Source organism: Setaria viridis, chromosome 8 (genome assembly GCF_005286985.2).
Source record: "Setaria viridis chromosome 8, Setaria_viridis_v4.0, whole genome shotgun sequence".
In the NCBI taxonomy this organism is placed as follows: Eukaryota; Viridiplantae; Streptophyta; class Magnoliopsida; order Poales; family Poaceae; genus Setaria; species Setaria viridis.
The window spans coordinates 37344341-37366888 of record NC_048270.2 but is presented as its reverse complement, the minus strand read 5'-3'; the positions used below and the strand labels follow the sequence as shown (position 1 = coordinate 37366888).

The 22548-nt window shown below is 46.6% G+C and overlaps 3 protein-coding genes and 1 long non-coding RNA gene across 5 annotated transcripts; 2 read left to right on the top strand and 2 right to left on the bottom strand.

Moving 5' to 3' along the window:
• Positions 1-281: 281 nt before the first annotated feature.
• On the top strand, positions 282-4576 carry LOC117833371 (nicotianamine aminotransferase 1). Of its 2 annotated transcripts, XM_034712831.2 has the most exons (8): positions 282-437; positions 537-859; positions 2728-3070; positions 3286-3498; positions 3582-3641; positions 3728-3883; positions 3973-4066; positions 4261-4576. In XM_034712831.2, the coding sequence occupies exons 1-8, from the start codon at positions 420-422 to the stop codon at positions 4383-4385; spliced, it is 1332 nt and encodes a 443-aa protein (XP_034568722.1). In that variant the 5' UTR covers positions 282-419; the 3' UTR covers positions 4386-4576. The 2 variants fall into 2 exon arrangements, with proteins under 2 accessions (XP_034568722.1, XP_034568721.1); XM_034712830.2 differs by having other exon boundaries at positions 312-859.
• An 885-nt stretch (positions 4577-5461) lies between these two features.
• LOC117833370 (uncharacterized) lies at positions 5462-7248 on the bottom strand. The gene has a single exon (XM_034712829.2). It carries the CDS (start codon positions 7231-7233, stop codon positions 5647-5649), a length of 1587 nt encoding a protein of 528 aa, XP_034568720.1. The 5' UTR covers positions 7234-7248; the 3' UTR covers positions 5462-5646.
• A 2292-nt stretch (positions 7249-9540) lies between these two features.
• On the top strand, positions 9541-11939 carry LOC117866841 (uncharacterized). Its single transcript, XR_004643013.2, has 2 exons — positions 9541-11506; positions 11596-11939. It is a non-coding gene; the product is annotated as an uncharacterized lncRNA (long non-coding RNA).
• A 1363-nt stretch (positions 11940-13302) lies between these two features.
• On the bottom strand, positions 13303-13856 carry LOC140220307 (uncharacterized). Its single transcript, XM_072290328.1, is given in 2 exon segments — positions 13303-13787; positions 13790-13856. Coding segments are annotated over 2 exon segments (552 nt in total).
• Positions 13857-22548: the final 8692 nt, after the last annotated feature.

Here is a 22548-nt window from a genome sequence, read left to right as displayed (position 1 = left end):
AAAATTCATGAAACTTGTTTGAATATGTTTTCCTAGAAGAAGTTGTCTAAACTATACCGCAAGCATCCCAATAGTTGCACGTAGAAAAAGACGACAACCGGAGTTGCACAGTCCCGCAAGTTTTTGTGAGCTCTATCTGCTGACACGACATGCGTGCTCCTGTTTGCCTTTCCATCCATACCTTGGCACACAGCACAGATCTCATCTCCTGGCTGCTGTGAAAAGTCTGACGAAGCTAGCAGACAAAAGGCTGAGGTTGCGAGTTTCTGCACCACACAACGGCTACAAATACGCGCGCCCCCACACTGTTCAGCTTCAGCTTTCAGCCAAGCTCTAGAAATCCGTGACTTGGACGCACCTGTTCTTCCTTCCAAGATCTCATCTCCCCTCCCTCCTCCCTCCTCTCTCTCCTCTCTCCCATGGCTCCCACTGCTCAGGTACGGCACCAACCTGCAAATGGAAATCACATTTACTTACCAACCATGGGTAGCAGTGAACAGCACCGGCATGTTACCTTCTTGTTCGTTCGTCGTCAGGCGGCAGCACGGGCGGAGGAGAAGACCTGCAAGGCCGTCGCCAACGGCGGCGTTGGCGTTGGCAAGGCGGCGGCGGCGGCGGCGGCGGTGAGGTGCCACCCGGCGCTGGCGGAGCACAAGGCGTCCATCAGGGGCGTGGTGGGCGAGCTGCTGGCGAGCGCCGGCGAGGGCAGGAGCCTCATCTCGCTCGGCGTCGGCGACGCGTCGTCGCACGAGTGCTTCCGCCGCGGCGGCGAGTTCGCCGCCGAGGCCGTCGCCGGCGCCGCCAGGTCCCGGGCATTCGACTGCTACGCGCCGTCCTACGGCTTCCCCGCCGCCCGCCGGTGAGTACACGTGCGCCTCGCTGTGCTAGCTGTTCGTGCTTCGAGTAATCGATCGAGCATTCAATCTGCATGCATTGTTTAAATTTTTCTTTTGGTTTTGATGTTGGGGTGTGAAGAAATTGCTGAACTACTGGTGATAAGGTTCACTAGTCCAAGAAATATTTGGATTCTTTTTTTTATGAACAGAATTGGAATACAATAATGCAGCACGTGACCAAACACTGGCATGATGAATTAATAATGATATTTTTTTATCATGAGTAGATAAATCATTTCAAAAGAGATCATGAGTAGATAAATTCTTATATAGTTATAACATAAGTTATTAGCAGGCTTTTTATAAAAGTGAACCTAGGTATATATAGATACTTATATATATTAGGTCACTCTCTTTTGTAAAAAAAGTCAACAAGAAGCTGGGTTCATGTGAAGAAAATTGCTGAATTGATGATAAGGCTAGCTCACTGGTCCAAGAAGTATAAAATCATGATATTTGGATGTTTTTTTTAATAGAATTGGTAATATGGCAAGTGAACAAAAAACTTGCATGGCGAATTAAAATTGGTAGTTATCATGATTCATGAATAGATAACGTCTTATGCAGTATAACATAGGCTAGCAGGCTTCATAAAGTGACCCTAGATAGTAGATAGATACATATATAGGCCATTCTCTCCTGCAAGGAAAAGTCAACACGGAGCTGGTTCAGTCTTAGAATATACTCCATCCGTTCTAAATTATAGGTCGTTTTAACTTTTCTAGATTCATAGATATTATTATGCATCTAGATATACACTATAAAAAATCTAAAACGACCCATAATTTGGAAGGGTGATTGCGTCACTAGCAGTAATGTAATGATTACCTATGATGTACAATTGAGATAGAGGCAATAAGTGAGAATAAAAACGAGAGGTTAAAACCATGCATCTGACAAAACCATCGGTTTAACTGAAACTTTCAACGAACCTACACACGCTCACATCACATATGGCTCCATCATATCCTTCGTACACCGTGATGATGATGCGCTCGTTCGGCTGGCTGGCTGCTGCGGCAGAGAGCTGTTGCGTGCTGCAGCTGCTGCGGCAGAGAGCCGAGCAGCAGTAGCCAGCCGAACGAGCTGGTTTGCTCTTATCTGATGAAGTGGTATAAACTGACAAAGCAATGCTCCAGTACTACGCAATAATCCTACTGTAACAAAGACAATGATAAGGCGGCTATATGACAACTCGCCAAAGGACAATTGAGGACCACGAAAGCTAAAGAAAGCAAAATTTGGCGCCATCTGAGACACAGCAGCATGGCTCCAGTACACACTCTCCTCCATCACACGAGTTTTTTTCCCATTTGATGAACCGGTCTTGCCCACGTGGCATCCAGGCTCGGCGCCACGTGGACACTCTCAGCATCCTTTTCTCACGAGAAACGGTGTCCAGAGTGTCCACCGAACACAGTTCGCCTGAGTCCAGTGCCAGCAGATTGTAAGCCAGTCGTGCAGTGGCAGCTTTGCAGCCACGTTTTTTACAAATGAGGCAACACGTGCCTGTGAAATGACCACAGGCTTTTCTGAGCACTGTTTTGTTTCCTGTAGCTCCCTTTCAGATTCAGAGTCATATTCATGCCCATACAGCCAATTTTTAGGATGCAAAATGCGCAGATAACTGAACATCAATTTTGCAAAGGTGATGTAGATTTCGTACAATTACCACAAATTTTACACGCTTTGAAGGAGAGAAATGATGTTAAATTATGCATATGCATGGTTTGAAGGATTTTTGTTCTTGGCAACAGCACCAAGCAGCTTGGTGCCCGCCATCTCTGATAGTGCTTGAAGTTAAAATGTGTGCCTGCTGAACCAACAACAGCGCGGTGGCTGAGCACCTGTCCGCCGGTGCGCACCACCGCACCCGCGACTCCGACGTGTTCATGACGGTGGGGGGCACGGGCGCCATCACCGCGATCGCCACGGTGCTCGGCGGGGCTCCCGGGGCCAACATCCTCCTGCCGCGGCCAGGCTTCGCGCCGTATGAGGCCGCCTGCGAGATCGCAGGTGCCAAGCCTCGGTTCTACGACCTGCTGCCGCGGCGTGGGTGGGAGGCCGACCTCGCCATGGTGCGCGCACTGGCTGACGGCTCCACGGCAGCCATTGTCGTCATCAACCCGAACAATCCTTGCGGCGCCGTGTACTCTGCACACCACCTTCTCCAGGTAATCATTTAACTGCAATGTTCATTGGCAGTTTCATCATGAGTAATCCATTTCACTTATCTGATAAAGAAAAACCTTTTCACTTAAGAACATATGAAAAAAGAATCTACTTGCTATGATATACCAGGAACAAATGTACCCCTTGCAGGTTCATATGATCTTCATGTCCATGCTTCCAAACTGTACAATTGACATCATATCACTGAATTCTGCAGATTACTGAAACTGCAAGAGACTTGGGGATCCCAGTCATAGCAGATGAGGTATATGCACATATGGTCTTTGGTGGCAGCAAATTTGTCCCAATGGCCTCCTTCGCACACATTGCCCCTGTTATCAGCATTGGAGCTCTGTCAAAGAGATTCATGCTTCCAGGATGGCGTCTTGGTTGGTTGGCATTCTGTGACCCTAATGGTGCACTCAAGCATGTAAGGCACTTGACTCTTACCATGTTTTCAAATTTCTCCATATGTGCATTCATATGTAGATTTATAATTTTGATCTTCCAAAGGTCAGAACAGCAACCGAGATGCTGCTGAATGTGACTTCTGGCCCTGCCTCCATAGTTCAGGTCAGGAAACAATTCATAAAAATGACTCAACATGTAAATCAGTGAATACATACATACTAATTCAGGTGAAATTTGTTGACAAATAGGCAGCAGTTCCTGAGATTCTTTCAAATGAACACCATGAGTTCCATCAGAATGTTGTTCACCTGCTTGAGTCTGCAGCTGACACTCTGTACAGAAGAGTGAACCAGATTGAAGCCCTGCAGTGCTACTCAAAGCCTGAGGGCTCAATGTTTATGATGGTTAGTCAGAGTCAGAGATACACCAGATTCAGTATTCAGTAGTTTGCTACTTCCTAATATACAGTATTGTTGTTCACAAAATCCTGCAGGTTGAAATCAACACTTCAATTTTACACGGTGTTGCTGATGACATGGATTTTGCTCGTGAATTGATCAAAGAAGAATGTGTCCTGGTTCTGCCTGGTATAATTCACTAAATTTGTTGTAATATTGTTTATCTAACCTATGTCAAAGTGCTATGGTCTGGGTACTTAAAGCTGAACATTTGTAATTGGTTAGCTTGATATTCTACAAGTTTCTTCATGCTGGCATGCTCAATCTACATTAAATTGATCTGAAATGACAGAGTATATCTCTTTTTCTTTCTTATTTTTCAGGATCTGTCATTGGGTTGAAGAACTGGGTTAGGATATTTTTTGGAGCGCCTGTTAGTTTAATACTGGAAGCCTGCGACAGGATTGAGTTGTTCTGCCGTACGAGGACGATCAAACAAAATGACTGAAAATTTTGACAAGGTACTGAAGCCAGGAAGTAGGGTTTTTGTTAGCCCAGTAACATGTATATGGCTTAATTCTATTTTCTAAGAAGATGTCTTCTTTATTTACAAAATCTGAGGTTTGTATATAAAATCTGAGAAAAACTATCAGATTATTGTCTATAGCTGAATAAAAGGTTACACAAAATTTCAGGAAATGGTGTACATGCATAGCATTTCTTTACTCGTGCCTTTGACTTCACAGATGCAGTACGGTTATTGTCTTTCCAATGATCAGATGACAAATAAAAAACAGAGCAAGCTAACTTCAAGATAAGATACTGACAGTTCTAATCTGTGCAATGCATCCGAAATTCACGGTAGCAGCAGTTCCAGATATCAAATATCATATTAACAGTTGTAGTCTTGTAGATACTGATACGATGGTATGAAGGCAGTCAAATATCATATCATATTAACAGTTGTACTACAGCAGCCTGACAAGGACAAAAACCAGAAAACTCATGAAAAACTGAGTGACTTGGATTGTGCTAAAACTATTGGCGGGCTGAAACATTTACTAACTAGAGCTTAACCCTATGCAAAAGCAGTGTGAAAAATAAAAATTGTTGTATTTTAAGAAAACACAAGTGTTCTACAATTAGTACCAGTAATGCATTGCTAGTTTTTATATTATTATTGTATTTTTTTCATGTGGCTTATGTTGGATTTTATCTCTAGCCTCAAACCTTTGCTTGGGACTAAGGCTTTATTGTTCTTGCATGGTTTGAAAAAGGCCTCTATCTGGCTAAAAAAAGTTCTAACTTTGTCTGTTTAGTGTGGGACAGGACAGAAACCACAGTTTGACCAAACCAACAAGGACCAATGCAACAGCCAGCAGGCTTGACGCTAAGCCTACAATGCATGTTACAGAATTAGTGTCTTCTTCTAACTATCCTGATAAATCGTTTAAGAACTACTAACAATATGACATCAGATTCTTGACTCTTATCATAAGCCCCCAATGACAAATTCTTGTATCCATCCAAGATGCTCTAACCCAAGTGCCAAAATTGACCAATGAGCAACAGATGCAAACAAAATTGTCCATAAATAAATTTATTTCATAGTAAGGAGCAGTGTCATCATATACCAAGTATCATAAGTAGGAAGTCTGATTATTCCGAGTAATACATACTCAGAGCAAGTGAACAAAAAGCGAGTATGGTTATTCCGAGTAATACATACTCGAGCAAGTGAACAAAAAGCGAGTAAAAGAGCTAGCTGTTCACCGACTACGGGCGGCGTAGATAAAGGAAGCAGCTGCTATCACTGTCGAGGTAGCTGGGCACAGCCATGTCCAGACCTCATTCTTCCCACTGTGCTCTGCCTCAGCAACTGCAAGCTGCAGCTCCTCAAGCTTTCGGTTCAAGTCATCAGTTTGGAACTCCTTGCCCTCAACTTCTTCCTTCAGTGTCCCAATCTCAAGATCCTTCTTGCCATTACAGACCTCAAGCTCCCCAATAGTCAACCTAAGTTTCTCTGCTTCAGCTTTCTGCTGCTCAAGTGCTTTCAGAACTAAATCCCTCTCACCTTCCAGGAAGGAATTCTTCCCCTCAAGATCATCGCAGAGGGCACGGAGATCAGCCATGGAACCGTGGAGTTTCTCCAATTCATCCCTCAAGTTCCCCACCTTAGCATCTTTATCATGAACCATGCTCAACGAAGCATCCTTCTCAGCCTGAATCTGGTCAACCTTCCCTTTCAGTGCCTCCAATTCAGCCTCCATCCTTTTCCTCTCAGCATCATGTTCCGCAGCAGCAGCCTTATTCGCCTTCTCCACTGTGTCAATCTCACTCTGGAGCCTAGACACTTCAGTGACCACAGCGCTGTGCTTCTTATCCACCTCCACAACCTTGGCTCGGAGCATCTCCACCTCCTTGTTTGCAGTGGCCTTCTCTATCTCCATTTCCTCCACCTCCACCTCCAATTCACCTTTCCTAGCAGCAGCCGCCAAGAGCTCAGCCTCCAAAGAACTGACCTTTGCCTCCAACTCCACCTTTTGCGATTGCAGGGTCTCCAATTCCTTCAGCTTCTCCTGAAGCTTCCCCTCCATCTCCTGCTTTTCCCTCTCTGCGTCCCTCTTCAACTCGTTGAAGCTTGATTCCACCTCCGCCTTCTGAGACTGGACGGCACTCGCCGCCGCCCTCGCCACCTCCAATTGCTTCTCCAATTCGGCCATCTCCGCTCGCAGCTCCGAGCTCTTCGCCTCCAATCCGGCGACCAAAGCCTCCAATCCGGCGACTTTCTCGGCCGCCGCCGCCGCCTCGGCACCCTTGGCGTCAATCCGCTCCGAGAGCGACCGGTTCTCGGCGGCGGCAGCCTCGAGCCGCGCGGCGGCCTCGGCCCCCGCCGCCGCCTCGCGCGCCGCCTCCTCCTCCGCGCGCCCGAGCGCCTCCCGCGCCGCCGCGAGGCGCGCCCCAAGCGCCGCGCGCTCCTCCTCCGCGGTGCGGAGCGGGGCCGCCAGCGCCGCCAGGAGCACCCCGCGCTCCGCTGCGGCGAGCGCGTCGGCGTCCTCGGAGACCTCACCGAGCTGCGCCTCGAGCGCCGCCGCCCGCCTATGCTCCTCCTTGGCCCTGACGGCGAGCATTCGGTTGAGGTGCTGCAGCCGCTCCGCCTCCCCGCCGTCCCGCTCCGGCGACGAGTCCCGCCCCGCCGCTGCCGACTCCCCGGCCGGAGCCTCGTCCCCGTTGGCCGCCGCCGCCGCCTCCGCGGGAACCGGCAGCAGATCCTGCTGCTGCTCCTCCTCCGCGGAAGCCATGGTCTCGGCGTCGGCGGCGGCGCCGCGCTTGCCCTTCTTATGGCTCCTGCCCATGCTGCCCTGCCCTGCCCCCCCGCCGGCGCGTGACGTGTCCCGCACTAGGGTTCGCGTCAGGATGGGTCCCCCACGAAGCCTAGGCTCCCGGAGCTAAATAGCTCCGCCGGCCGCCGCCACCGACGCGTGGGCCCGGGCGGCGGGAGGCCGAGAGGTCAGTGGCGCGCGGGTGGGTGGGCGGCGGAGCGGGTGGCGCGACCGTTGGGAAGCGTGAATTCGAAACGGACGGCCGCGATGCGCCGGGGCTTATCGCCTCCCTCCCTCCCTCCCTCCCGAGGATGCGGCGGCCGCACGTGTGGCCCTGCGTGTGTCTTCCTCGCTCGCCACCGGTTGGAGGGAGGGGAGGGTTGGGTCGAGTGAGCTTTTTGCTTGGGTGGCTGGGGATGTTTGCCATGGATTTTCTTGATCCAAGAAGAGGACCAAAGGGACATGCATGGGAGGAGTCTCTAAAGATTTCATCGTGTTCTACTCATGTGGTTTGCAAGTAAAGTATATGATCTTCTTATGGTGTTGAGGTTGACCTCTCATTGCTTTCAAAAGAAAAAAGTTGGCCTCTCATTGTCCTTGTAGTATAGGGTTTGAGTTTTTTTTTTTTTGGTTTAAACACGATCACATAGATCTTTTTTCTTACATTGATAGCCTTTTGTGTTCTTCTTATCTTATCAATTATAGGATTTCTTATTTCGAACAAAATTATTGCACCATGCTCTCATTATGAGAATGTCTGTTCATTTTTCCCCGGCACTCTAGCTAGCTAGGATGAGAATGGGATGGAGTTCATCTCATCCATCACCGTCCGTTGGTGCAGCAGCAGTCGCCGGTGTGGACATGGCCTGTCTGGAAGCCCATGCTATGGCACCAGGTGGGGCAGTTGGGCTTCACGAGGTTGCTCCGGAGCGTCTGGCATATGAAGTAGTCTGACTCGAATGGAGGAGTGAGGTCCGATGGAACCGCTTCTGCTCCTGCGACTGCAACTGCAACTGCATGAGCGCTCACAAGATCGTCCTGTTAACTCCATTATTTTTAAAAAATAAACTCTAAATGACATTTTCAACGAATATAGTTAAGAAACAATGCATACCCATGAAGAAGAGCAGAGAAACAAGAGTGGCAGCGACAAGGATCTTGCGCAAGATCGCTGCAGCCATTTTTTTTTTAATTTTATCTAAGCCTGAGATCTGTTCTGATCGACCTGCAAGGAATATTCAGCATTGTAAGGGTCAAGGCATATATATAGTGGTGTGATTTAGTGGTAGTCCTTAATTGCTTTCCATTAATTGAGATAAGACTTTATTTCCTACTAAAATTTGACATATCTCATCCTAAAATAATTGTATTCCAGAATAGAGGAATTACATGTATACTACTAATAGAACCCGAGTTAGTGGTAGTTCTCAATTGCTACTATGAATTGAACTTCATTAACCTTCCTGCTAAATTTTGACATCCTAATGAGGCACTGTCAGTCACGAGCTCCTGTTGGACTCGTGATGGGCCAGGCTTCAATTTGTTGGGCTTTGAAGACACGCGGTTATTTAGCGTTGAGCTTTTTCTAAATAAAATTGTGCCTATTTTATTAATAAAGAAGAAGAGTACAGCCAGCTAGCCGGATTATCGTTGAGCTTCAGCTTATGACAGGCCATGTTTGATTTCGTTGTAAAGATGGTTATCAGAATCGTCGCCTGATTTCACTGTCACTGTAGTAGAATAGCCGTCAACTTTGACCAACATATTGTGGTTCTGCATTCAGAATTTCTAGCGATATAGTGACTTTCAATCGTATATGTGCTTCAAATAGTTGAGGTAGGAATGGTATAGTGCGAGTTCTCTAACTTTAGGCCTGTTTAGCTCCTGGGTGTTAAAGTTTAACACCCGTCACATCGGATGTTTGGATGCTAATTAGGAGTATTAAATATAGATTAATTACAAAACTAATTACACAAATGGAGTGTAATTCGCGAGACGAATCTATTAAGCTTAATTAGTTCATGATTTGACAATGTGGTGCTACGGTAACCATTGCTAATGATGGATTAATTAGGTTTAATAGATTCATCTCGCGAATTAGCACAGGGTTCTGCAATTAGTTTTATAATTAGCTCATATTTAGTTCTCCTAATTAACATCCGAACATCCGATGTGACACTGTTAAAGTTTAGTATCAAAGTCATTTTCAACAATTTTGAAGTTTGGAATTTGGACATGAACAGGATCCTCAGAGTTGTGTGCAAAGGTCTCAACTCTGAGGACTCACAAGCACGCTTTGCTGCTGCCTGTACTGTGCACCCCAGTTCGCCATCAGCATTTCGTCGGACACCACCGCGCACCCGCCGCCCTGCCCGACGGCGGCACCCACATCCTGTTCACGCTCCTCCCCGCGCGCAGAACCCGCTGCCGCTGGGTGCCGCGGGGGGTCCTGGGCGAGTGCCTCGCCGGCGACGACGAGCTGGGCCTCGGGCACCACGGCCGCCTTGGCTGAAGCTACATCCGTGCAGGAATGGAAGAAAAGATTGCATCTTTACTTGAGCCGGTCTTCTGAAATTGGAGGATTTTGCTGGCAGTTGAGGAATTGAGCAGGAAGATTGGGCATAAAAGATTGGATTTCTGTTCGTTTGGTTTCGATGTCCAATGAGGAGCGCAGCCGAGCAACGGAGATTGGGTGGCGGCCGCTCGACGCCGCGGCGCGCGCGCGGGGGCGCCGTCGGCCTTCCTCGCGGAGCAGGAGGGGGCATGACTGCTCATCGTCGCTAGCTCCCGCGGGGCCGGAGGAAGCAGCCGGGCGCGTGTGCTCGACGGTGGGCGCTCGCGTGGGCGGAGGAAGAAGCGGAGGACGCGAAGGGGGAACCGGCGGGGCCGGCGGCGGCGAGACCTCGCCGGCGCAGAATAGGTTTGCAAAATGCCCCCCGCTTTGGATCGATCCGATTTTTTGCGGAAGCCCCCCTGATAGTTTTATATAGCTCCTAGTTTAGATCGCGATTAATAGTCGCGATCCGATTTGTTTGCGAAATGCCCCCGGGTATCTGCAGATAGCCCCCTGATTTGGAACGCAATTATTAATCGCGATCCGAATATTTACAAATTCACCCCCGGGTTTGGATGGCCGGGTCCTTCATCTCCTCCGGCCCGGCGCCGCCGCCGTAGTCCCCGCCGGACCCGCGACGCCTGTCCCCACCCACCCTTCGCAGCATCGACCAGCTCCACTCATCTGACTCCCGCAGGAAGCAAGCGATGGCCGATGGCGCACCCCATCCCAGCGAGCAGCTGCGTGCTTGCTTGAGCTCGGGCTGTCCGCCGGGCATGGCGGCCTGTGCCGCACGTCTTGGCGTCGCTCATTCCTCTTGAGATTACAAACCACTCTGCGCGGTCTTGAATAATACTCTCCTTGCTCCTCTTTATGTTCTTGCGATGTGCTGTGCTCTTCTGCAATTTTAAATGATCTAGTGATACTGTTCCCTTATCTTCTTGAGTTGGAATATTTTCAGAGATGAAAGTTTTCATTCCAATCCTCTTCCAGAGACAAAGTAAATGCCATCTAAGATAACCACAATTTCAATTCTTCCCGGGTAACGTGAGCTGAACATCAGTCAGACTCTTCTCCTAGTTTAAAATCAGGATGTGAAACTAGTAGTACAGGCTTTGTAATTTTTTTCTTTCTCATAAGGGCAGTCCGTGCTTGTACTTTGAAAAATAGAAAACTTGGAGTAGTGGTGTGATGTCTGGAACCAAGGGCTACATGAGCATCATAACTGTAACATCCAACTGAAGACAACAAAAATCTGTTTTGTGGATGATAAATTCTCAAACTGAATACAGAGTAGCAGTGCAGTGCGCATTTACGTGAACAATATAATATACAGCTGAAATTCACTAAACGAAGTCTTTATATGACTAATTCTACTATGATAAGTAGTTTTTTGTTTAATTTGTGTAGGAAACAGAGTCAACCTTTTTGTCAAATTTTGTGATCTCCTCTGTTTGACATTACTAATACCTGTTCAATTGAAGGTTGGTACTGGTGCTTGATCTGAGAAGATAAGGACGTACAAGGTAGCAGGGCATATTTAGTAAATGCCACTTAAGCGTGTTAATGTTGTCTGTTCTTCTTTCTTTCTGTTCTTTTTGGAAGGAGCTCTTCCTATTCTTTCCTTTTATTAATACATTTTAGTAAATTTGATGTCTTTTGCTCATAGGACAACAGAGTGACAGACATCGGTTGAAGATGGATTTTGAACTGACTAGCTTCCTTTTAGGAGATATCAGATCTGCTGTTCAGGTACATTACATGAGAACTAAACTCAGTAAACTTGGCAACAATCAACTGCAAATGATTAACGGTTTCATTCGTCATCGGAACATCTACAGTCTTGTTCCACAATGGAGCAGCAGGAGCACTTGGAGGAAATTGCCACTTTTGTGGGTGCGACAAAGGTATGATCTGTGGAATTGGCCCCTCAGAAACAGGTCATCAAACAGACGATGTGTTTAAATGGATGAAGGTTGATGGATAAGCTGTACATGAAGAATCCGACAAAACTCAACATAGGCACATTTTTCTGTAGTTCATGGTCATGGTCATGACTAATGTCCCAGAACATAGCAATGCATCTCAGCTTCCCTGTTGGTGGCAGATTATTGGATTATTAGATAACAGACATGATATGCACAATTTTCGATTGCTCCGGTATTCACAATTAAATATACTTCAATTATGCTGTTTCTGTGAAATTCTTGTGTTCCGAATGGGTACATTTTTCTATATCTCTTATATTCCAGTTCCTCATTTGGTTTAAATGTGTAAAACAAATCCAAATATCTATTTATGAAGATAGCTGTACAAATGTGCCAGGTTAAGTAGACGACTAGTTGTACAGTTTCTTCCTTCTATCATAATCAAAGCATGTTGCCCATTCGGCTTAACAAATTCACAGCTGTGTTTTTGCGAATCAAAGGGAATTCAGCTCACCATATAGAATTGACAGTTTCAGTTTGAGAAGGATTTGAGCTTGGATTGCAAGTTCACAAAATGTTTTTTTGAAAAAAAAAAGTATTTGAGACGAACAACCATATTATAGTGTTCTTTTTCATTTTCATTTGAAAAGGCTTCATAAACACGATTTGCTGCTGGCTGCCGTCGCCATGGCTGCTGCCAAGTCCCTGCTCGCCTTCCTCCTCCTCGTCGCCGCTTCTGCCTCCGCATTCTCTGACGGCGGCAGCCACCTCCCGTTCACGCTCCTCCCCGCTGCCGCCGCCACGGCTCCGTGAGCGAGTGCCTGGCCGGCGACGCCGAGCTGAGCCTCGTCCACCACGGCCGCGCCCTGCACAGGTCCGGCGGGTACGGTACAGCAGCTGCCAAAGTCATTCTATTTTGCTCATGGTTGCTCATCGTCGCCGCCGTGCGCGCGCGGGCGCCACCTCACGGAGCCGGAGGAGACATGGTTGCTCGTCGTCGCTGGCGCCCGCGGGGACGGATGTGGCGGTTGTGCGCGTGCTTGACGGAGGGGAGCGCGGGCGAGGCAGCGGCGCGACCTCGCCGGCGCAGAATATTTGCAAAGTGCCCTCCGGTTTGGATCGATTATTAATCGTGATCCGGTTTTTTTCAAAAGTGCCCCCAGATATTTTTCATATAGCCTCTAATTTGGATTGCGATCAATAATTGCGATCCGATTATTTGCAGATAGACTCAATATTAATCGCGATCCGAATATTTTGCAAATCAGCCCCCGTTCGGATGGCTTGGTCCGTCGTCTCCTCCTCCTCAGGTGGCTCGCCCACCGCTGCCGCCACCGTAGTCCTCGCCAGACCAGCGACGCCCCTCCCCACCACCCCTCGCAGCAGCAACCAACGCGGGCAAAACGACGGAGGTCCCATGCTTACTTCACCTCAGGCTCTCCGCCGGATAAGACATGAACCTGTGCTTACTTCTTGAATAGGAATCGTTCGTTATGTAATTTACAGCAGTAGCAATAAGAACATAGCCTTTTAAGTCCCGAGAACCATAAACCAGGATTCGGTCACATGAATAGCTATTTTTCAAGCACTCTTATTCAGGGTTAAATATTTGGATATATTCTATCCCTTCAAATCTCCTTTTATTGCCTCTTTCCATGTCAATTTTTGTCTTCTGCCTCTCTTCACATTACTGTCACGCCTTAAGGTTCCACTACGCATTGGTGCCTCCGGAGGTCTTCGTTGGACATATCCAAACCATCTCAGCCAGTGTTGGATAAGCTTTTCTTCAATTGGTGCTACCCCTAACCTATCACGTATATCCTCATTCCGGATTCGATCCGTTCTCGTATGACCACAAATCCAAAGCAACATACGCATTTTCGCAACACTTAACTGCTGGACATGTTCTGCACCATACAGCATTGCAGGTCTAATCGCCGTCCTATAAAACTTATCTTTTAGCTTCAATGATACCCTCTTGTCATATAAAATTCCTGATGCTTGGCGCCACTTCATCCACCCCGCTTTGATTCTATGACTAACAACCTCATCAACATCCCCATCTCGTTGTAGCATTGATCCTAAATATCAAAATATATCCTTCCTGGCACTACTTGACTTTCCAAACTGACATCTCTCTCCTCATGTGTAGTAGTGCTAAAGTCACATCTCATATATTTAGTTTTAGTTCTGGTGAGTCTAAAACCTTTTTACTCTGGGGTCTCCCGCCACAACTCCAATTTCCTATTTACTCCTGCTCGACTTTCATCAACTAGCACTATACCATTCGCGAAGAGCATACACCAAGAGATATCCCCTTGAATGTCCCTTGTTACGTTGTTATGTAATTTAAGAGACCTTTTTTGAAGGCGAGCTGTAAAAGGGTTCCAATCTTTTCAAGCACTAGCCTTCAAATGAAGCCAGTGCTTGACATTTCAGCACCTTTTTGGAAAATTGCCATTTCAATCCTTCTCAGAAGATGGTCGTTAGTACAGGCTTTGCATTTCTATGTTTTTCAGGTTTTCTCTCATATGGGCAGTTCATGTACTTTGCAAAAAGGAAACTTGAGTCTTGGACTATTGGTGTAATGTCCGGATGCAAGGGCTACATGAGCATCAGAGTTAGAGAAGGTTGCAGCTGGCAACAGTACTATCCAGTTGTGGTTCCACAATGCCAAAGAGATTTGCTTGTGCTTCTGGATTTCAGGTCATCATGTTCTTCCTGGACAACGCTACCGATTTTGTAAGATAACTTGTATGGAGAATAGTTTGATTAATGTTTGAAGACTTGTAAGGTGTGTTTTTATCTGATCTATGGAAATGATTGTCGACTTTTCACTGAATGACATTAAGCTGTTGTATCAATTATCAAAAGCACTGGTTCTTGGTCAACATAGAACTGTATATGATCCTGTTTCTATCAAGCTGCAACATTTCAGGGTTGTCATGCCATTCACGCCTGCCTCCACCAGCCTGAGTTTTCAGTTAGGCACATTGAAGACTGGGATAGAACTCGACATCTGCCACTGATTGTTCTGCCAAATGTCCTCTGATTCCATGCTGGTTTTCTTTAGAAACCGCATCGCATTACAAATTTTGATGGCATCTCCCAAAGAATAAGATTGTAATGTCACCAGAGTTGTAACTTCAAATATTATTACACAACAATGTCAGCCATATAGGTTCAATAATGATGACTCTGTAACAGTAACAGTGGCTTCTAACTGCAAAAGTTTGGAGATTTCACTGTCTTCAAGTGTCATGTCCACTTCAGCTTGGAGAGGCCAAGAGAGTTTTCTCAGCGTAACAGAAGTTATTCAATGCTGCTAAGTTACCTGCCATCCGGACAGCTGCCGGTCAGTGAATGGATCGATCAATCACAGGGAACGAAGGAGAGAAGAAGCAGAGGTGATTCCATCGATCGAGAACCCTGTGATTTACATAGAAATTTGGAAGAAGAGATGGTAAATAGATTCACCAGAACTACAAAAACTACAGTATTTGTCTTCATTCCGATTTTATCTTTTGTTAAAATAATTCCTTTCTTTAAGTACCATATGAAGATCTTAATCTTTAGTGGTAATCTCATTTGCTAGATTTCCTATGTGACTCTAGTCCAGTGCTGATGAGATGTTTACACATAGAATGCACCGAAAACGACCCATTTTTATGAAGGGACCAAATGAAAACATCTCTCCCTCCAATAAGGTTGACATCCACAATTCTACCCACTAGGCTATGCCATTCTAATAGCTTATCCCCCACTAATAATCTCCTGAAAGATATATTGAGTGGTGTTGCATTGAAGACCTCAGTCACATATCTCCTGAAAGATATATTCTAGGACATGGTGAAACTGGATCAAAAGAATAGACGATGACAAACTGGCAGCAACACAAAAAACAGATTAATTATTTCATCATGTCGTACAAACGATCGATACTGATCATCCCATTATGGTGAGCAAAGCAAGTTGAGTTAGCCGGAGTTGCAGAGGCATTGGTCCCCCTTGATGTAGCCTCCCGGGTGGCCTGCCTTCCGGCAGCAGGCGTCGCACTCCGGGAAGGTGGAGCTCAACGGCACAGCCATGGAGTTGCACTCACCGTCCTGCACAACTGGAGGAGACGGAAACGCCGCTCGCCCTGCATCTGCAAGCGCCGCCAGCAAAGTTCATGTCAGGTTATTAGACAGATCAGGCGGGGAGAAGGACCGAAGAGAGGTTGAATCTAGCTGTAGTAGTAGGTACCGGCAGAGAAGCAGAGGAGGTTGGCGACGATGGCCATGGCGACGACGAGGATCATCTTGCAGACGGCTGAATGAGACTTGGCCATATCTCTGACGCCGCTCTAGCTTCGTATGCTGATATCGTCGAGTGTCCTTGAGACCTTGAGTGAACTGATCTATGTTCAATCCTTGTGTGATCTGGCTCGATGTGAGGCCTGGGTTTATAGCCAGCATCCTGATCCTGAAGATAAAATTGCTGACATGCGCATTGATTGTAGAGAATATTACAAGGATACGGCGTATCAGCGTACGTATCTTCTTGAACAGAAGCCTTAGAACCTAAGTATGCCATTTTTTAGCAGGAACGTTGCAGATCATTAATAATAGTAAATACTAATTAATGACTGATTAATTGACCAGTATATACTATATACTCCTACATCTTTACAGGCTTAGAACAGGTTGATCGTTCCTCAGAGATCAGGTAAGATACAGGCATAGATAGCTGCTAGGTGGCCATGTTTTCTTCTGCGATCATTGTTGAAAATTTTGCTCGATCGGGTGTTTGTACATGGGCGCAAATGTTGAACTTCTTGCAAATTCATAACAAACATGCCTAGAAGCTTTGTGGGGGAAAAAGTGTAACTTTGGTATATCTATATGCTAGCTGGTTGCTTCAATTAGGGAGATGACCATAAATCATTTGTTTTTCTATACTAAGTCTCACAAACTTGACTTAAATTCGCATTGTTACCACAAATTGAGACTTGAACTGCATGCGTAGTTTTACTGGCATGTTTTGGACTAATGTGGAGGTTGATGGACCCTGAAAGATCAGGACAAAGAAGTCAAAGCCTTTTCCAGATGTATGTCACGCCTTGATCATAACCTTGCAAACGTCTCGTCAAAATCAATCCATTCACATTCCTTAAAAGATCTTTGCAGCATTGGACAAGTGAAATCATATCAGATAAAAGGACATGTTTTAGGAGATGTTTCACCTTCATCGATTACAAAGCTTCCATAACACTGCAGCATTCCCAAACCATGCTTGATAGTCGCTGCTACCTGCAAGTGCAAGGCACCCCTGTTGAAGAGGTCAGGATGAGGCTTGTTCATATCTTTGACGCCGTGTTCTACCTTTGGCACTGATGATGGTATGATTCTGGCCCTGGAGCTATATACCTAACGCCGTGGAGTACGTCCTTGAGTCAACTGATATATCCTTTTGTGATATGGCTAGATGTGAGGCTTCTGTTTATAGCCGGCGTCCTGAAGATATAGCACTAATCCATACCACTATACATACACCTTGACGACGCTTACACCATTTCCAAGTTGCCAACTGTTCCTCGCAGGTCTACCAAAACAGGTTTCAGGCACGTACAGATCATAGATGGCAGCAATGCTCCCTTCTGCAATCATGCGCAAGATCCTTCTCGGCGTCGGTGTCGTCGCGCTCCTCTTCTCCGCTGGTAATAGTCATCAGTTATCCTTAATTTTGAGTTTTGGCTACTGGCAATACCATTCAAACAGATGTACACTACAACATTATTCGTGTACAAACATTTAAGGTAAAATGACTAAGTGGGCATGCACATGGAGTATTTGCAGGGGTGGAAGCCCGTCAGACTCCATGGGACGAGAGCTCGAGTCTTATCATGGATTACTATATGTGTCAGTCACTTGCAAGCAAACTTGTGAAGCCGAACTGCCACGTCTGGTGCAATCACATGGGCTACGCCCATGGAGGCCATCTCGAGGGTGACTATTGCTGCTGCAACCAATGATTTTCTATCTTGGAGCGTATGTGTGCGTGAAATAAACAGCATATCCAAGATGTTTTGGCCTATATAAATCAGGTGCAGCGTACTTAAATCAGAAATCTTATATAACTTATGCACTGAGTAAATTCTTATCGTAAAGACATTAATTTCTAATTCATCAGAAATGCATAGTTGCTTGATTGCTTCTACTACTGTTACAAAACGAGAAGTAACTTTCTCATGCATTTCTCTCCTCAAGTCAATTCATAGAGTACCACAGAAAAAATGACGCATGGAATATAATTTTGTAATGAGCGGAGTAAGCATATATGTTGTTGATGTCTTGACAACATTGGCTTCAGCAGAGCATGCATGAGAACAGAAAATGGTTTCCTCATAATTAAAGGGGTGTTTGGGAGGAGGGGCTAAACTTTAGCCCTGTCACATCGGATGTTTGGATACTAATTAGGAGGACTAAACATAAGCTAATTACAAAACTAATTGCAGAACCCCTAGGCTAAATCGCGAGACGAATCTATTAAGCCTAATTGATTAGGCTTAATAGATTCGTCTCGCGATTTAGCCTAGGGGTTGTGTAATTAGTTTTGTAATTAGTCTAGGTTTAATATTCCTAATTAGTGTCCCAACATTCGATATGACGGGGGCTAAAATCCCAAACACCCCGTAAGAGAAATTGTACCATTCAAACAGTGCAACTCCGTGGAAAATTCAATAATCTTTGTTTTCAAACCTTCCTATGAGGATGTAGAAAACATCTCCTAACATATTCATTCTTCCCTTGTTAATTTAATTTACTGTAATTATTTAATAATGGACGATGGATGACGTGTTGAATCATATGTTTGGGCGAATGAGAAAATCAACTATCTCCAGAACATCTTTTCAGCATGCTTCTTAAATCCCATCTGAAACACACTAAGAGCTAGCTGTGCCCAGTGGACAACGTATTTTGCCTGCATGCGTCTCGGTGATGGCGTTCATGATCTGCTTCTCCCGGTTGTTGCCGCTGAAGACCTCCCAGATCACTGTGAACCGCATCGCTTCAGAAACCATCACCACGAACCATCACCACGAACCTAACCGCTTCTTGCTTCCCTTGGTGAACCCAAGAACGTGGAGGTCGTCTAGCGTCACCTTCTCTGCCGGCGAGATGTACAGCGGCCCTAGTGGGTTGCACTTTGGGGATTGCTGCAGGGGCGACGCTGCTGCCGCGACTTCACCTGCATCTGCATGACCAGAAAATTGATGTGTCAGGATTACATAAACCTGCAACAGAGCAAGCACCCACTAGTAGAGAATTGGCTTTCGATGCGCCCCTTTTGTCCCGGTTTTGTAACACCCAAATTTTTGAAGAATTCAAATTCACTAAAATTTTCTCAAATTAGGATGTCATTTAAATTCTAGGCATTTAATTCCATTTTCTTTAATTTAATTAATTCATCGTAGGGTTATTTGTGCATTCATGCTGGTGCATTTATTTTGATTGTTTGAGTTTGAATCAAAAATTTGAATTCCAAATTTAAATTCAATTTCCAAAATCTTTTCCTTTTCCCTTTTCTATTTTCTTCTTTTTCTCCTATCTTGCCACTGGGCCACATCCTTCTTTCCTTCCCTTTCTTCTTTTCTTTCGACCCAGCCGAGCTGCAGCTCCCCGGCCTGCTCCACCCGTCCGCCGGCCCCCTCCTCTTTCTCTTTTGCCGGCCCGCGAGACTCCTCGCCGGCCCAGCTCCCTTCTCCCGCGCGGCTCGCCGCTCGCCCATTTCCCGCGGCCCGCGAACGCGCGCGCCGGCCCACGAAGCTGCGCCAGCCCGCCTACCGCCCGCGGCCGCCGACAGGTGGGCCCCACCGTCGTCTCCCACCTCCGACCGGACTCTCCTCCGCCCGCAACCGCTGCACGAGATCTCCGGGTGGGCGCCGCCTTCCCCGACCGATTTGAATCCGGGGCCACCTCTATCTCCAAGTGCGCCGCCCCTATATAAGTCGCCGCCCCCTCCCCGGCCTCGAGCACCCACGCTGAAGCACCCGAAACCCTAGCGCCCGAGCTCCCGCGCCGCCGCCTCCACTTCACCACCAAGCGCCGCCTCCAGTGAGCTTTGGTCTCCTTGGACCGCTAAAACAAGTTCGCCGCGTCCTCCTCTTTCTTCTGGTGCAATCCGCATGCAAAATCTAGCCCCGGAGCGTTTTTTTCGGCCAACTCCGGCGACCTCGCCGCCGCTCACCGCCGCCGGCTGCCCTTTTTCCGCCGCCGCCGCGAGTCGTCGACGACCGCGACCGTCGGATCTAGATCCGACGGCTCGTAGCGGGTCAATCCGACCGCGTAACGGTCAATCGCGCCGCGCCGCGCCTCTTTTGCTCTTAAGCTCCCGCCTTTTTCGCAAATCAACCCGCGGTCCAGATCGCGTTGAAAAATAATTCCAGATCTGCCCTCGCGCTTTTCGTTTTAAACCCTGAGTTTTCTAAAAATCAACCCGCCATCCGGTTTGGAGTTTTTGCGCGTTAGACCTTCGGTTTATACGCGTAATTACGTATAAGCCCTCATTTTTCGCGGCTTGGCCCCAAAAGTTTTGTTTTTCTCACAAAAAAGCCCCTAGATCTTGTTTTAATCATATCTTTTGCATCTTAACTCCGTTTTTCGCGTTCTTTATATCCACGTGTTCGTTTTAAAGCGTAGATCAACTTTTCAAGCTTGTTTTCTCTGTTTAATTGTGATTGGTGTACTGTTTCTTACTTTTGCCCATGTTTGCTTGTATGTGCTCGTGTGACGCGTGTAGACGTCCCGCAGTTCGAGGGATTTGAAGACCAAGCCTTCGAGGAGTACGAACAGCAGGAGCAAGGCCAAGAAGGCAAGTCGTGTCCTTGATCACTACCTTTTCGTCCTATACACCTTTACTTACTCGTACTCAACATTTATGCCATGCACATGTTAAGATTAAATTGATGGGTCCCAATTAAGGTTTGCCTAGATTGATTTACCTTTGCCTTGACCAACCGGTTTACTTGATGTTGGGTAGCTCATGCTTAGTGCTTACTTGGTATGGTGGTTTAACTGAACACAACGTTTAATCTTACTTTACTTCTGTTATACCTTTCATTAATACAAGATCATGTATTATTAATCGGAACATGGAGCGACCACCCAGGAAAATAGTGCTACCACAAGACTAAATGGCTCTGGTCTTGGCTGAATAATTAGAAACCTTAGTCTGGGGTGACCTTACTCGTGATGAGGCAAGAGGGGGGACTGAGTCGTTGCATTTTTGCCTGGGATGGGTTGTGCACGCCAGACACCGAAACCTTAGCGGGTTACCACTGACTAATGAATCTTTGTAAAGGCCTCGTAGTGTCCGTATGCAATCACACCTCGGAAGTGTGGTATGGTACCTTGCAAACACCGCATGGTTGGGTCCAAAGTTCTTTTGAACTTTTACGCGACTTGTGGGTAAAGATGTGCCACTTCTGCAGAGTGTAAAACTGATCAATCAGCCGTGCTCACGGTTAAGAGCGGCCTGGACCCTCACATGATAATATTATCGGAAGATGGATTTAACTTGTTGTCATTTCATGCATATGTTGTTTACTTTATTTATGATCATGTTTAATTTCGGGTGGTATGAACTTATACTTAGTTAATTGCTAATAAAACTTGACCAACTTAATTAAAAGCGAATGCTAATTATGCCTTAACCATACCTTGATTTGCCTTACACTACACTATTTCCCACGACTTGTTGAGTACCAACCATAAGTGTACTCACCCTTGCAAAACCGCTGTTCAGACCAAGCTAATTGGGAGGAGTATCTGCACGACTTTGAGTAGTTCTAGAGGCGTACGGTTCTTCAGTTAGCTGCCTGTGGTGTCGTCGTCGTCTTTGGAGTTCCGCTGCGTAATAATTTAGGCTTTGTGGTTTATTTGAGACTTTTGGTCATGTAATAATGGTTAATACTCTCTTTATTTCATTATGACACTGTCTTTGATATTCGCTTATGTCGTACATGTGTGTAACTTGATCCTGGCGCACATGTATTTAATGCACTCGATTTTGTCCTTAAAATCGGGTGTGACAGGTTTAAAGTTGGCTCGGGACAAAAGGTTCACCAACCGGGACTAAAGCTCGGTCACTGGTGGGGGGGCTCACCAACCAGGACCTTTTATCCCGGTTGCAAAGGCTAGTGGGAAAAAAAGATCCTGAGAGGCATTTTATCCCGGTTTGAAACACCAACCGTCTTTTATCCCGGTTGGTGTTTACCAACCGGGATAAAAGGGTCGAGAGCCTTTTATCCCGGTTTGTAATACCAACCGGGATAAAAGGGGGTCATTTATCTCGGTTGGTGTTTCAAATCGGGATAAAAGGGTCCCCAACGAGGTCACTGGAACAGGACTAAATTCCTCGAACCCTTTTATCCCGGTTTGTAATACCAACCGGGATAAAAGGGGGTCTTTTATCCCGGTTGGTGTTTCCAACCGGGATAAAAGGGTCCCCACGAGTTAACACAAAAGGATAGCATCCCCTATATAGTCAGATGTGGTGTGTAGGTGGGATGGCAAGGAAGCTATGCGCGAGGCTGGAGGTTGTGGGTTCGAATCCCACGCAGCGCGCACGCGCATATTTCGCGTGAAAAATCGCCCTCCCAGTATTACCAACCGGGATAAAAGGGGGTCTTTAGTCCCGGTTGAGTGACCTGGGACAAAAGGGGGGTCTTTTGTCCCGATTGGTTTATCCCGGATGGATTTTTGAGAGATTTGCACCATACCAACCGGGAGAAGAAATCAAAGGTCAAGAGGAAGCTAGGTTCACCGGTGTAGGCGATGCGGACTGCGATGGTTGATGGTTGCTACGATGACGATGACGAGGACA